The 17,500-nt window shown below is 18.0% G+C and overlaps 3 protein-coding genes across 3 annotated transcripts in view; 1 reads left to right on the forward strand and 2 right to left on the reverse strand.

Moving 5' to 3' along the window:
* Nucleotides 1-892: 892 nt before the first annotated feature.
* On the forward strand, nt 893-5,176 carry PADL01_0620900 (leucine--tRNA ligase, putative; the record flags this gene model as incomplete). Its single annotated transcript, XM_028680944.1, has 1 exon — nt 893-5,176. One exon carries the CDS (start codon nt 893-895, stop codon nt 5,174-5,176), a length of 4,284 nt encoding a protein of 1,427 aa, XP_028537371.1.
* Nucleotides 5,177-5,914: 738 nt separating this feature from the next.
* On the reverse strand, nt 5,915-11,731 carry PADL01_0621000 (transcription factor with AP2 domain(s), putative; the record flags this gene model as incomplete). Its single annotated transcript, XM_028680945.1, has 1 exon — nt 5,915-11,731. The coding sequence occupies one exon, from the start codon at nt 11,729-11,731 to the stop codon at nt 5,915-5,917; it is 5,817 nt and encodes a 1,938-aa protein (XP_028537372.1).
* A 5,388-nt stretch (nt 11,732-17,119) lies between these two features.
* The window catches only part of PADL01_0621100 (chorismate synthase), a gene marked incomplete at both ends in the record, with an annotated part of 1,542 nt that continues 1,161 nt past the window's right edge, over nt 17,120-17,500 (reverse strand). The window contains one exon of the mRNA XM_028680946.1: nt 17,120-17,500. This exon is cut by the window's right edge and continues 1,161 nt beyond it. Coding sequence (XP_028537373.1) covers nt 17,120-17,500 — 381 coding nt within the window.

Here is a 17,500-nt window from a genome sequence, read left to right on the forward strand (position 1 = left end):
ATTATATATATATAAATAAACCCTTTTGATTGAATACATGAAAAAAGAAAAAGATGCATATATATAATGATATATATTTATTAATATATATAAATGTAATATATATATAATATATATATTTATTATTTTTTTTTTTTTATAAGCAAAAAAAGAGTTATTATAAAAAGAATGTATAATTTTATTTGAGAGGGAAGGTATTATTTTTACATATAAAATAATATAGTGATCACCTTTTTTTTTTTTTTTTTTTTTTTTTTTTTTCTTTTAGAAATTAAAAATGTATATATTTTATGAAGTTATCGTGAGTTCTTTTTAAAAAATATATATAAATATATAATATAAATAAATAATATATAATATATATTTATTTTTTATTTTTTGTTCGTTTATATATATATATATATATATATATATATATATATATATATATATATATATATTTATTTATTTATATATAATTTATTTATTAAAAACTTTTTGTGATATATGAAAAAAGATGTGCCGATTTTAAAAAGAGAAAAAATATATTTATATTTATATAAGTGTGTTCCTATATAGATATATTTAACACCTCATATTATAAGTATTATATATTCCTTTTATTATTTTATAATTTTATTATGTTGTTTTGTTTCTTGTTATAGGGGAGCACATTTATTATATATATGTGTTGTATTGCTATATATTTGTATGTTTTTCTTTTGTTAGAATTTGTTATTACATAAAAGGGATTAATATATAATATATATATATATATATATATATATAATATATATAATATATATAATATATATATATAATATATATATTATCCTTCCTGTGTATTTATTTTTTTTTTATTTTATTTTATTTTATTTATTTTTTTTTTTTTTAATTTATTTATTTTATTATCATGGCTAGACGTATGAACCTGTTGACAATTGAAAAAAACATTCAGAATTTATGGAAGGAACATAATATTTATGAGAAAGAATTTATTGATATAAATGAAAGTCGATACACAGGAAATTTTCCTTATCCCTATATGAATGGATTACTACATATAGGACATGCATTTACATTAAGTAAATTGGATTTTATTGTTAGATATAAGAATATGATATGTGATAATGTATTACTTCCATTTTCTTTTCATTGCACTGGTACTCCTATTGTTGTGTGTGCAGATAAATTAAAGAATGAATTAAATAAAAAGAATAAAGAAGATTTTGAAAAAAGTTCTTGTGAAAAGAAAGAAGATGATAATAATTCTATATGTACTTCAATGAGTGATGATAAAAATAATAATATGGATGAAAATAAATTAGTTGATGTTACAGATTCTAATAAAAAAAATACAGATGTAACAGTATTTCGATCTAATAAAAGTAAAGCTCAATCGAAAGGAATAAAACAGAATACACAATATGATATTATGAAACAAATGAAAATAAAAGATGAAGAAATTCATCTATTTCAAAATCCAGAACATTGGTGTTATTATTTTTCATCAAAAGCTAAAGATCATTTATATTCTTTTGGATTATATTGTGATTGGAGAAGGTCATTTATTACAACAAATATTAATCCTTACTATGATAAATTCGTTAACTGGCATATTAATACATTATATAAAAAGAATCTTATTTATTATGGTAGTAGGATTACAATTTTTAGTAAATATAATAATCAAGCATGTGCAGATCATGAGAGATCAGAAGGAGAAGGAGTTAAGTGTCAAGAATATACCCTCATAAAAATTTTTGTTTCTAATGCTAAAGATTTTTATAATATATTTATGAAGAACATAAAAGATAGGGATTCTATACAAAACGATTGTAACATAAAAAAGGAAACTATGAACAATAAAATAAATATTCAAATGGATAAAAATAGTAGTAATAAAAGTAATCATCATCATAATAATAACCATTGTGGTAGTAATATTTTCTTTACACCATTTGAAAAGGATGAAGAAGATTTAAAAAATAAAATATGGAATGAAGATTTTTTTGTAAAAGATAAAAAAGTTATCTTCCTTGGTAGTACCTTAAAACCAGAAACAGCATATGGACAGAATTATACTTTTATAAATCCTAATGAATATTATTATATAACCTTAGGATTTTATAAACAGCATTTACATTATGGAGATAAAAGTTATGTAAATAATATTATGACAAAGGAAGAGATTATTGAATGCTGTCCTAATATTTATGTGTGTTCAGAAAATAGTTTATATAATTTAGCATATCAAGGAATAATACCCCTTTTAAAAAATAAAAAAAATAAAAAAAATATAAAAAATGAACACGTACTAATAAAGAGTGAAGAAGGGAATCAAAATAATAATATGCAACAAAATGTAAAGAATAACAATATGGATAGTAATAATAATAATAATAATAATATTAGTAGTAGTAATAACAATATAGATAGTGTTTATAATTTAAGTGATATTTTTATTTTAAATAAAATAAAAGGAGAAGATTTTGTAGGTCTAGAAACATATACTAATATGTCTAAGATAAAAAATTTATATATCCTACCTATGACTACTATTAAAATGAATATATCAACAGGTATTGTTCCTTGTGTATCAAGTGATAGTACTGATGATTATGCTTGTTTAGAAGATATAAAAAAAAAGAAAAATTATTATTGTGAAAAATATAATTTAAAAGAACATTATTTAAATAATATAAGTGAATCTTGTATAGAATTACCAGAAATAGGAAATAATAGTGGTAAATATTTTTATGAAAAAGAAAAAGTTTCATCTTATAAAGATGTAAAACTACAAAAAATAAAAGAAGTCTTATATAAAAAACAATATTTTGAAGGAATAATGACTGTAGATCCATATAAAGGTATGAAAACATTTAATTGTAGAAAAATAGCTAAACAAAGTATTATTAGAAATAATGATGGATTCTTATATAGTGAACCTGAAGTAATGGTTATTGATAGAAATAATGTCAAATGTATAGCAGCATTATGTAATCAATGGTATATAAATTATGGAAATCTTGAATTTAAAAAAGATGTTCTAATACAGTTGAAGAAAAATAATTTTCAAACATATAATGAGGTATTATATAAACAATTACAGCATGTAATTTTTTGGCTAGATGACTGGTCGTGTAGTAGATCCTACGGATTGGGTACATGCATGCCACAATTTAATCAAAATGATGAAATAAATCAAGATAATGAAATAAATCAAAAAAATCAAGATAATCAAGATAATCAAGATAATCAGAATAATCAAGATAATCAAGATAATCAAGATAATCAGAATAATCTTCACTATAATAACAATGTTGATATAATGAAGAACAATTCAAGAAAAGAATTAATCGAAAGTCTATCAGATTCAACTATTTATATGGCTTATTATACTGTTAGTCATTTTTTACAAGGAAGTGTAGATGGTCAGAAAAAAGGTTTATTGGATATTAGTGCTGATGATTTGAATGATTCATTTTTTGATTATATTTTTGATATTAGTGATGATACAAGTAATATATCTAAACATATATCAAAAGAGAAATTATTAAGAATGAGAAGAGAGTTTACATATTGGTATCCATTTGATGTACGTATTTCTGGGAAAGATTTAATTTTTAATCATTTAACTATGGCTTTATTTAATCATGTTGCTATATGGGGTAAAAAAAAAAAATATGATAGAAATAAAGAAGATGTAGAAGAAAGAAGTATATTAGATAGACAAACAGAAATATTAAATGAATTAGAAAATATGGATTTATCACAATATGAGACTATAAAATATTTCCCACGTTCATTTTTTTGTAATGGACATGTATTAGTAAATAAAGAAAAAATGTCAAAAAGTAAAGGTAATTTTATAACTATAGAAGAAAGTATAGCTTTATATACTAGTGATGGTACTAGAATTGCATTAGCAGATGCAGGAGATTCTATAGAAGATTCTAATTTTAATACAGATACAGCTAATAGTGCTATTATGAAATTATATAATTTAATAAATTTTTCTATAGAAACTAAAAATAATGTATATATATTTAGATGTGGTGAAAAAACATTTAATGATTTAATATTTGAAAATGAAATTAATTATTTAACAAATAAATGTAAAGAATCATATGAAAAATTATTATTTAGAGATGTTCTAAAGTATGGTTTTTATGATATGTTATTAAAAAGAGATACATATAGAATGATGTGTGATAAAATACATATGCATAAGGAAACAGTCAACTTCTTTATAGAAAGAATATGCATAATTATTAATCCTATCATTCCACATGTAACAGAACACATATGGACTTATATTCTTAAAAAAGATACTTTTTTAGTAAAACAAAAATGGCCTACACTTGAAGAAACAAATTATTCTATCGTTATGCATAAACAAAATAATAATTTATTGAATGTTATAGAAATATTTAAAAAATCATATGATAAAGTAATAAATAAGTGTAATAAGCAGAAGGTTGTTAAGGATAAAAATCTAACAAAGGATAAGAAGAATGAAAAAGGTACAATAAACATAATAAAAAATGATCAACAGAATAAAAAGAATAATGATAAAAATTGTCAAATACAGAATAATATATCTGTTGATATTAAAAAAGAAAATAATAATAATAATAATATGACAAATAACACAAACGAAATAAATCATATTCATAATAATAATAAGGATGATGGTGTGGATAATCTTATAGATGTAGATGATGAAGAAGGAGCTAATTATTATAAAGAAGATGAAGAAGAAAGAATGAAATTTAAAGCAATCGTATATGTAGCAAGAGAATATAATGATACACAAAAAAAAATTATAGAAATTTTAAATAATATTATTAATAATAGTAATGATAAAAAATTACCTACTAATTATATAAATCTATTAGTTCAAAATACATATGTAAATAATTTACCAAAAAATGAAAAAAAAGATATATTAAGCTTTGCAACCTTTTTAGTAAAAGATAATGTCACTCTAAATAATAATCAATATGAATTGTCATTACCATATGATGAAATACAATTAATTAAAGATAATGTAGATTTTATAAAAAGAAGTCTCAATCTAGGTGATATACAAGTATTAGAAAATTATAAAAAAAGTGAAATCGATAATACAGATATTTTTAAAATGTCAAATCCAGGAAATCCATCCATATATATATACAACACAGAAACATAAACCATAAAATGAAATATAAATAAATAAATATATATCTTTATATATGTATATTTTTTACATATCATATATCAAGCATGTCATATATGTTATCTCCAAATCGTTCATAAAATTTGTAAAATAAAACCAAATTTTTACAACCACTTTTAAATATATATATATATGCATGTGTTATTATATATTTTTTTTTTTTATAAAAATATTTCCCTTCGTCGCTCTATTATGTCTTCTCATGTTTTATATTATTTTCAACACTTATGAATATATCATATTTTAATTAAAAAGAAAAAAAAAAAAAAAAAAAAGTATTAATAATTTTTATTTTATTCAAAAATATAATTTATAAAAGTTTTCGGATTATAACATATAACGAAAATACAAATAAGAAAAAAAAAAAAAAAAAAAAAAAAAAAATATATATTTTATTATATATATCGAAAAAAATAAAATGTCCATTCTAATATATATATATTATAGTTTCAAAATATAAAAAAGGATATAATAACATGTAAACAAATATTAACGAATAATTAGCAAACAGTAAAAAAACCTACCACACATATATATATGTACAAATATTTTTGTAGGTTTATTATATTATATATATATATATATATATATATACATTATTTTATTTATATGCTTTAAAAGTATATACTTATTAATATATATATATTTATATATATATAATATGTGTAGTATAAAAATCATTTAAATTTTATAAAATAAATATATATAATATCAAAACATATTTTTAATATTATTTTTATTTTTTACATTAGGCAAATTATTTTTTAAAGACATATAATATGTAAATATTTCATCATCATTTCTGTCAGATATACCAATTTTTTTTTTTTGTTCTTTTTTTTGTTCCTTTTCTTCCTGCACATCAGTATTATCATTATAATCATAATTGTAATCACAATCATTGTAATCGTAGCCATTGTAATCGTAGCCATTGTGATCGTAGCCATTATAATCATATCCATTGTAATCAAAATCATTGTAATTTTTAAAATTCATCTTATTCTTGTTATTTAGAATATGCGAATTTTTTAATAAACTTGATATTATCTTATCTTCATATGATGCCCCGTTGTTTATATAATTTTCATTATCCTCATCACTTTTATATTTTTCTTCTTGTCTTTGTTGTAACTTATTTTTCTTTACAGCATTAATAAAATTTTTAATTAAATCGAAATTGTTCTTATCATACATTGCATGCGAGATATATTTTTTATGTTTGTTCTCAGATTCATCATTTGTATTTTTTTTTTCTTTATATAAATCATTTATTTGTATATTTCTATTTGTTGAAGTAGTTATATTATAATCATCATTATTAACATTAAAATGTTTATTTATATTATCATTACACTTGTTTATGTTTAATAGGTTTATTATATCATTTGTATTATTATAATTAGCTTTATTATCATTTTTTTTTCTTCTTTTTTTTTCTTCCTTATGTAATACATCTTTTGTATTCATAATTTCTTTGACAATTTCATATATCATTTTTTCTTTATTATTATTATTAATGTCCTGATTACTACTTTCATATTTTTTAATTATTCTCTTGTAAATATTTATATCATTCAACATGGAATTTATTTTGCTACTATAATTGTTATTACAACTATTATGAGTATCTATATAATCATATGTACTAATATTATTCACACAAAAATTATTATTATTATTACTATTATTATTATTATTATTATTATTATTATTACTATATGTATTGTTTATTATATTATTTCCTAACATTTTATTCTTCTTTTGTTTCATATTATTATTGTAACTTCTGTCCATATTATTAGATGATGATCTTTTCATAGAACCTCCTGATGAACCCGTTATAATATGGTCCTTATTATTTCTCTTCATATATTCTCTAAATAAAATATCCACATATACCTTATCTAAATGTTTTTTATTAGCAAGTTTTATTTCTTTCATATCATCATTATAGTCCCCTTTTAAGTCTAAAAAATTACTGTCATATTTGTCTTTAAATAACGTATGGAAAAAATCTGGGCTCTTTTTATTTTTTAATATATAAGAAATGCTGATATCTTTATCCATTTCTTTTTTTTCATTATTATATAAAACACTAATTATATTATTATCATCACTGTCGTCGTTATTTCTAGTGGTGGAAGACTTTTTACTATATACATGTGAAAAGGATCTACTACACATATTATTATCGCTTTTTAAAATATCGTTCCTAAGTAATAAATGATTCCATCCTAAACTAGGGCATGTAGATACGTTACTTATTTTTTTACTACTACTTTTATGTGTCATATTTTTTTTTAATTCATCAGATGATGGAGATAATAAATGTGAACTCTTATCAAAACTTGCTGGTAAATTTTGTATATTCATATTTTTATCATTTTTTGTTTCCTCATTATTTAAATCATGAAGTCTATTATATACAGCATATAACATATTATCTTTAATATCTTTTTTTTTCTTTGTTTGATCAAAAATTTTTAGATAATCGTCCATTTTAAATTTATCATTATTCTTATTTATATACATATTGTTCATAATATTTTCCTTGTTTAATAATTCAATGAAATTATCATTAATATTTGAATATCTTATTTTATTCATATTATTATTTTTATTTTTTATATATATAGACTTTTTTAATTCGGTAAGACAATTATTGACTGCCTTCAGATTTTCTTTAGTACATATATTTTCTGAGTTTATATTAAATAAATCATTTATATCATTTTTCTTAGAAAAAATATTTAATACATCACAATGGGGGATCTTATTATGATTCTTTTTTTTCACATGATTATTATTAATAATATTTTTATTACTCCCATAGGTTATATTATCATCATCATTATTATTATTATTATTACTATTACCTTTAGTGTTATTTTCATCAGATAATATTAAAAAATCTTTATTCTTTATATTCATATTATTAATGTTATCATTATTTTTGTATTTATTTTGTATAATATTTCCTTTCATCATATTACGTTTAAAGAATTTAAGAAACATCTCTTTCTCTTTATCAATACAAAATGGAATACATTGTTCCTCTGATATATTATTATTACTATCATTGGTATCATTATTTTTTTCAAGACTTTTTAATTTCTTATTTATAATATAATCCTTCTTCTCACAAAATGGAAGATCCATATTATTTGTTTTTTTTTCTTCATCATCTTCATTTGCTTTCCTTTTTTTCTTTCTTCCTCTCTTCTTGATTGGTTTGATATTACCATCATAATTATAACTATAATGACTATCACCATTATTATTATTATCATCATTATTATTATCATCATCATTATTATCATCATCATTATTATTATTATATTTAATATCATCGCTGTGCACCCTATTTATGCCAATATCCTTCTCACAATTTTTCATTTCACTTTCATAATTATGAATAATATTTTTTATCTTATTTAATAAATTAACATCCTTACAATTATTTAAAAGAAAATTGTTAATTTTATAAAGCCGTTCATAAAATTCATTATTCTTCATATTTTTATTAAACAATTTTTTTACCTTTTCCTCATCTAATGACATTGCTTTTTTCATTCTTTTTCCTTTTATTGACATTTTTTGTTCCAATATAAATTTGTCAACTTCCTTCTTATCGTCTGGAATATCTAATGATAATTTTTTTGGTTTCTTGGATGTTAATAATTCATGTAATCTATCTTGGTCTATGTCACATATACTAAGTCGTGACCTCTTAGTCTTTTCAGCTATCTGTTTTCCACATAAAATCCATCGTAACAAAAATAAAATTGATATTTTCTTACTATTCGAATATCCAAAATGTTTACAAGAGATAGTTTTTAATCTCATACTACCTTTATATCTATATCGAACTCTAAATTCCTGATTATGTGGATGAAAGTGAGGTTGCCACATTGTATCTATTGCATCATAATTAATTTTTCTATTTTTTGGTGGTTTCATTTTTTTCTTATTTATCATATCAACATTTTTTGTATTATCATCTTCCTCATTTGTATCTAATATTTTATTATCTATCTTTTCTGTAAACGTCTGTCGTTCTGATAACACTTCTTCTTCACTTGATTCTCCAAAACAAAATAATATATTACTATTTTTAAACTGTTCATATTGTAATATATATTTTTTTAAAAAGAAATTTATTTTAACATAGGTTTTATTTAATGTGATATTAATCTTAGATATATCCACATCTTCATTCTCAATTATATAATCTATATATTTTTGTACCTCTCTAATAGCATCTTCATCCCCATCAAAATTATAACTCAACTTTGTATTATTATCATAATGATCATCCAACGGAAGACCATTTAAATGGTTATTTTCTTTTATCATATCACTTGGAGTATTATCATTGTCTATATTTTTTATATGATATAAATTAGAAATGTTTTCATCATTTATGTTGTCTAATTTTTTTTTTTTTCTTTTTTTTCGTACACTTTTATCTAATTGGCTACTCGACAATGTTTCATCATATGTCATATGATGTTCATCATTCTTCTCATATTTTGTTATGTTCTTTTCTTCTGTAACTTTCCTTATTTTGTTGGAATTCTCCAAAAAGCTATTTTGATATATTTCGGGTATGCAAATATTATGACTTTTTAAATTATTTGATAAATTATTTGATAAATCATTTGATAAATTATTTGATAATTCATTTGATAAATCATTTGATAAATCATTTGATAAATCATTTGATAAATCATTTGATAAATCATTTGATAAATTATTTGATAAATCATTTGATAAATCATTTGATAATTCATTTGATAAATCATTTGATAAGTCATTTGGTAAATCATTTGAATGGCTAGCTGGGCTATTATTATTATTATGTTCATAATTTTTATTTTTTATTAATTTTTTGATATTTTTCATTTTTATTTTATTCATACTATAAATACTACTATTATGTGCCATTTGATCATCTCTATTTTGAAATAATAAATGACATATGCCTTGTTCTTTATTTTTGTCATTGACTTTTATGTTATTCTCTGATTTTTTGTCAAATATTAGTTCGGTGGAAAATTCTACCTTGCCGTTCAGATTTTTTTTTATAATTTTTTTTTTTTTTTTTTTTTTTTTTTTGGCTGACTGGTCATCAGAAATGAAGCAAAATGTTACACGTTTTATATTTTGGCAGGATGTACTAGGATAAGTGATAACACTTTTTTTACAAGAGGCATTCTCATTTTTATTATCACTATAATTAAAATATTCATTTGTATATTTATTAATATTATCATAACTTATATTATTGATTAGTGTTCGATCATCTTCACTATTTAATACATCATGTCCATTATAATCAAAAATATTATTTAAATTGTTATGTTGTTCATTGTTATTTGTATAATTATATGTAGATAATTTTTTTTTTAATATATTAAATTGTGTTGCATTTTTTAATTTAACACAATTACTATTACTATTAATATTAATATTAATATTTGTAGGATAAGGTCGATCCATATGTTTCATATAATTCTTATAAAAATAAAACATTTTATGCAAAGACAAATTCGTATTTAACATTTTGATGTTAGGAAATACATAATTGGGGTATTTATATAATGAGAAATGATATCTATATAATAATTTTACGAAATATTTTTTAAAATGATCCCTATTTATATTTTTTATATATTTATTATAATATATATTATATTTATTTTGTTTATTAATATTATACATATTATTATTCATTTTATTATTTTCGATTGTATTATATATGTCGTCCATATGTTTATTAACTACATTATAATTATTTTGAACATTTGTATATTTATCAATAAATTGTTTTGTATTACTATCATTAGTATCACTCATATTGATATAATTTTTATTTAATATCCTCTTTTTATTACATTTTGATTTTTTGATATATTTTTTTTTTTTTAAATTTTTTAAGTATATATATTTGTGCATATATATTATATTGGTAGTATCCTTTTTGTCACATGAGTTATTTTTATTATGATATATACTGGATAGAGAAGATATCTTTTTTATATAAATGGATTGATCGATATGTTCATTATTATTCGACATGTCTTTATTCTTGAATATATCATATAAGCAATCTGTATGTTTCTTTTTATAATTATTATATGGATAATAATTATTTTGTTTGATATTTTCCATATGATCATTATTTTGATGATTATTTGTAAGATATTTTTTGTTATTATTTAAATATTCCTTTTGTATATCCACACAAATATTATTTATATTATTATTATCATTATTATTCTTAAGATAATTAATATTATTAAAATCACAATTTATATAGGATATATCCTCTGAGTCTAATGTCGTATCCTTTAAAGAATTCTCATTATTTGAATTAGTACATAAATTAGTTGGTTCCATAAAATTGTTTATATTATTATTACTATTATTATCATCATTATTATGATGATTATTTTTTGAATTTATATTTTCATTTATTTCAATATTAGGTAAATTCTGAATAGATGTATCTTCCTGAAGATTCATGTTCACACGGTCAGAACAATTATTAATTTTCTAATAAAATTTAAAACATACGAAGAAAATAAAAGATAAAAGAATACATATAAATAAATTAATATATATAAATTAATATATATATATATATTTATTTATTTATTTATATTTATTTTATGTCTCAGGGCTATACCTCACGTGTGAATACATTCATTATGTGATCCATTTAATAACCTATTTTTATTTACAAAATTTACAATTTTATTAAACAACATCGTAAAAATATATATTTACAAAATAAAAAAAAAAAAAATAATTCACTTAACGAATTACTTTATTTTATATATATATATATATTTAAACCATTCAAAGGAATAAATATATGAGAATAAAAGGAAAAAATGAAAAAACAAAAAAAATAATAAATAATAAATAATAAATAAATAAATAAATAAATAAAAGAAGGAGTGTATTTATTTATACATCCTATGTATATAAATCCAATCAAAATAAAACACAAACATCAAAAAGGAGAACATAATATATATATATGATATTATAACACATTACATATTATATCTTTTAAAAAGCCTTAAAGAAAAAACGTAAATACATAAAAAAAAAAATATATATATATATGTTTAAATGTACCATAAAAATATTTAAAAAAAATGAAAAAGAAAAAAAAAAAAAATTAAAAGTACAAGTAAAAGTAAAAGTAAAAGTAAAAAGGTGAAATATAATATAAGAATAATGCATATAAGTATTTATTAACTGAATTAAAATTATATGGGCACATATTAATTTTTCAAAAAAAAATATAAATAAAATAAATTATATAAATATATGATATATTACATATTTTATTTTATTGTATTAATATCTCAATATATATATATATTATATGTATATATAATAACCTTAATGGGCTCACACATTCATTGAAATGTATATTTTATTTTATTGATATATGCACATATATGATTCATATATATATATAGATAAAATAAATATAATATATTAATAAACAATGGCTTCCCATCTATTCAAAAGAATATATAAATAAATAAATATATATATGTATATAATATAATATATATATATATTAAATTGTATAATTTATTTAAAAGCTAATATTAAATTAAATGCATAAATATATTAAAATGCAATAAGCAAAAAAATATCCATATAATTTATATATTATGTATTTCTATATATATATATATATTTTTTTTTACTCTCAATATATATTTATACATATATATAGAATAAAGGCATATTACATAGATATATTATTTTTTAATAGTTAATAAAATATATTCAAACGTGAAGAAAATAAAATAAAATAAAACATAGAAAATATGTGAATTAAAAAAATTTATATTTATATAAAATGATAAATCATATAATATGACATAATTAAAGTAATATATATATTTTATACATTGTAATTATATTTTAAAATTATTAAAAATTCTTATCATTATTAATTATAAAATAATTACTTATGTGTAAATATTAATGTTATTAATTTTATTATTACAAAATATTATTATATTATTATTACCTTATTTTTTTTTTGTCACATAATAGAGAACAAGTTATTATAATTAAATTATATATATATATATATATATATATATTAAAAACTAATAATTAAGATGTCATAAAAAATATATAAATCTTAAAATATTATATAATATTTATATATATATATATTTAAAACTAACTATTTAACATTTAGGGGAATATAATTTAATCTACAAAAAAAAAAAAAAAAAAAAAAAAAAAAAAATTCAATGTTCTTAAATGTACACTTTTTTTTTTTTTATATATATATATTTAATATATTATATATATATTAAAAATATTATTATTAATATTTAAAATAAAAGAAAAAACAAATAGAACTTAATAGTTATAATATATATATATTTAATATATTATAAAACAAAACAATCTCAATTTATTTTTATAGAAAGATAAAAGGAAAGAAAAATAAATAAATAAATGTTACATATATATTATTTATTAATATAAAATTAAAATAAAAACAAAATAAATTAGAAAAAAAAAAATAAAATAAAATTAATAAAATATAATTAATATATTTTATATCTATATAAATAATATAATAAATATGTTTTACATCAAATATTATTGAGTTGTAAGGATTTTACAAATTAAAACAAATTATAATAAACAAAAACAATGTTATTGATTTTTAATACATGTTAGATTATTTCTTTGAATATTGCATGCTGTATTTTTTAATTATAAAAATATAAATATATATATACAATATATATATATATATATATATATATATATATATACAAATTCCATATATATATAAATTAAATTACATTGAATTTAAAAGTAACAATAGAAAATAATAATATTATAATATTTATAACAATTTAAAAACAAGAAGAAAAAAAAAAAAAAAAAAAAAAAAAAATCTTCATTATATATTTATAATATTTAAATATTTCTTATCAAAAACATTAATTATAATCGACAAATAAAAAAAAAAACAAAAAAATAAAAAATAAAAATAAATAAATATTATTATATATATGTTATATATAAGATATATATACGATATATATATATATTCTATTATTAATTATAGATCTACAGAATGAATGTAAGAAAAAAAAACAAAAATAAACATATAATAGTTATATAATAATAGATATTATGCCTTATCTTTGTCATTTATATAAATTCAGTGTTATTTGTTATGCATATTTCTTATAAATAATATTATAACAACATTATATTAGATGTATATGTATATATATTTTTGTTTATTAATATTTGGTTCTTAAAAAAAAAAAATAAATAATAAAATATATTATAAAATCATTATAGTAGTTATATAAATTTATTTATATATTTATTACGTTCATGTAAAGACATATAGTCTCAAAATATAATTTAAAAAGTAAAAATATTAATTAATTAAAATTATTATGTTAAGATATATTAAATATTAAAAATGTATTATATATATATATATGTATTTAATTATATAGTAATATTACTTGTTAATAATAAATAAAAGAAAGGATCTATATATAGATATATATTTATATATATATATATATATATATAAGTTTTAAAAAAATATATTATTTATTTTTACAATATTCTATATTTCTATATATTATATATAAATAAATAACATAATTTTATTGAGAAAACACTTAATCATATACATTCAAATAAAACAAAAAGTAATTTATAAAATAAAATTATTTGTCTACATATATATATATATATATATATATATATAGATAATATATGCATAAATTTTGTAAAGACATATATGGTCTTAAAATAAATAAAATAAAATAAATCATTCTTAATTATAGTTATGATAAAAATAAAAAAATAAAAACAATGGTTATATATAAATATATAAATATCTTAAACTGTTTTTTTTTGTTTTTTTTGTTTTTTATTTTTTTTTTATTTTTTATTTTAATATGTTTCTTAAATCTTTCTAATATATATACGTTTATTCAATCATATTACTTACAGTAAGAAATATATATATATATATATATATATGTATATGTATAAACAAAGATATATATGATATTTATAATTATATGTATTTATTTAGATATCTTTATTTTTGCGTATGTATTATTATCTACATAGCATAATATATATATATATAAATTCATCTAACATGTTATGTGTTTAAATTATATTTAATGCAAAGAAAAGTTTAATACATTACACAAACAAAGTATAGGCTATATATATAAAATGGTCCTTTAAAAAAAACAAAATAAAAATAACAACACATAAATATTTAAATATATATATATATATTAATTTATTTATAACAAATTAATTTCTTATGCACACATGTTTTTTAAAATAAAATGATATCGTGAAAAGAAAAAAAACCTTATAGTAACAAATTGTTGATTTAAAAAAAAAAAAAAAACATCTTTCTACAAAAATTATAATATTATATCAAGACGTGCAATGGGATTATAAAAAAAAAATAAAATAATCAAAAAGGTATATTAAATATATCATTCATAAATATTACCCACTTATAATATATATATATATTTATATTTATATACTTATAATATTGCACTGTTATATACACAAAGAATTCTATCTATATTGTAAAATTTGACTATTTAATTAGCTTATCACTTTCTTTTTTTTTTTTTTTTATTTCATATTTTTAATCTTACATATACGTATATTATATAGAATAACAATATATTTATATTTTATAGCTATTAATTTATTACATGCAAAATTAAAAGACAAGATAAAAGGAAAAAAAAATATACAGGGAGAATTACATTTGTTTTTTAAGATATAGTTTATAATTTTAAATGACACACACTAAAATAACATAAAAGTCTAAGAAACAATTATTGTTTTTTTTTTTTGAATGGTTTCATCAATTATTTTATATAAAGAAATTTAATATAGCCAGTATTTACATTATATATATATATATATATATATATATATATAATATATTTAGAGCTATTATATTAAATATATCAAGAAAAAAAAAAAAAAAAACATTATAGGTAAATAAATAAATATATATATATATATATATATATATATATATATATATGTTGAATAAAGATTTATACAAATTAATATAGATATGCCATACTTATAAACATATAGTATTACATGTTAAATAAGCCTAGTCCTTATAATGATTTACATATATATTATTTACGGTAATTTTTTTTTTTTTCTGCCTTATATTAATTTTTTTATACGTTAATGAAGTTATATGATAAGGGAAAGGCTTGCTAATTTCCACTTTTTTTTTTTTTTTATTTCTTAATCCAGTATTTCATTTGTTTTATTAAATGTGATTTTTTTATTTTATTTTATTTAATTTTTTTTTTTTTTTTTCTTTTTTCAAATTGAAGTTTTTTTTAATCATGCACACTGTTGGAATAATAATAAAAAAACAAAAAATGAAAATTAAAAAATGAAAAATAAAATAAATAAATTATGACTTGTTCAGGTCATTTTTATTATTTTTTTTTTTTTTTTATAATCATATGTTATATAAAATTCTTTTATTTTTATTGTTTATTATGAGTCTGAATGAATAAAAAAATAAAGGTAGAATAATAATTTTATATAAATAACAAAAATATTTATATTATGAGTCATTAAGATAATATTTTATAATTAGCATGTTTAATTAATTATAAAGGGTTATATGAATCCTATTCATATATACAATCGTATGGATATTTTATACAAAACATTTTATATTATTAACCTTAAAAAATTAGGAACTTGACAAATGTTTTACATATATAAATATATAAATATATATTTATATATATATATATATTAAATTTTATTTATTTTTTTTAATGAATATACAATATAATGTTAAATATTCCTAGCTAATGATGGCAAATTTTTATCTCCATACTTTGCTATTTGTCTTAATATTAAATCTCCTATAACTATAGAAGAGGATGCTTCAATAACAGCTGGTAATCTTGGTAAGATACAACAATCGTGTCTACCTTGAACTTTTAAACTACATATGTTTCCATAAAAATCACTTGTTTCTTTTTCTATTTGTATTGATGATACAGGTTTTATTGCTGATCTAAATACAATATTATTTCCTGTTGTAATTCCAGCTAAAACACCACCACAATTATTTGTTTTTGTAACTAATAATTTTTCTTCATTATTATTAGAAGTGAGATTGTAATGAGTATTATTAAAATTGTTATTATTTTTAGTACACATATATTTATT

The sequence above is a fragment of the Plasmodium sp. gorilla clade G2 genome (genome assembly GCF_900097015.1).
Source record: "Plasmodium sp. gorilla clade G2 genome assembly, chromosome: 6".
Classification (NCBI taxonomy): Eukaryota; Apicomplexa; class Aconoidasida; order Haemosporida; family Plasmodiidae; genus Plasmodium; species Plasmodium adleri (nom. inval.).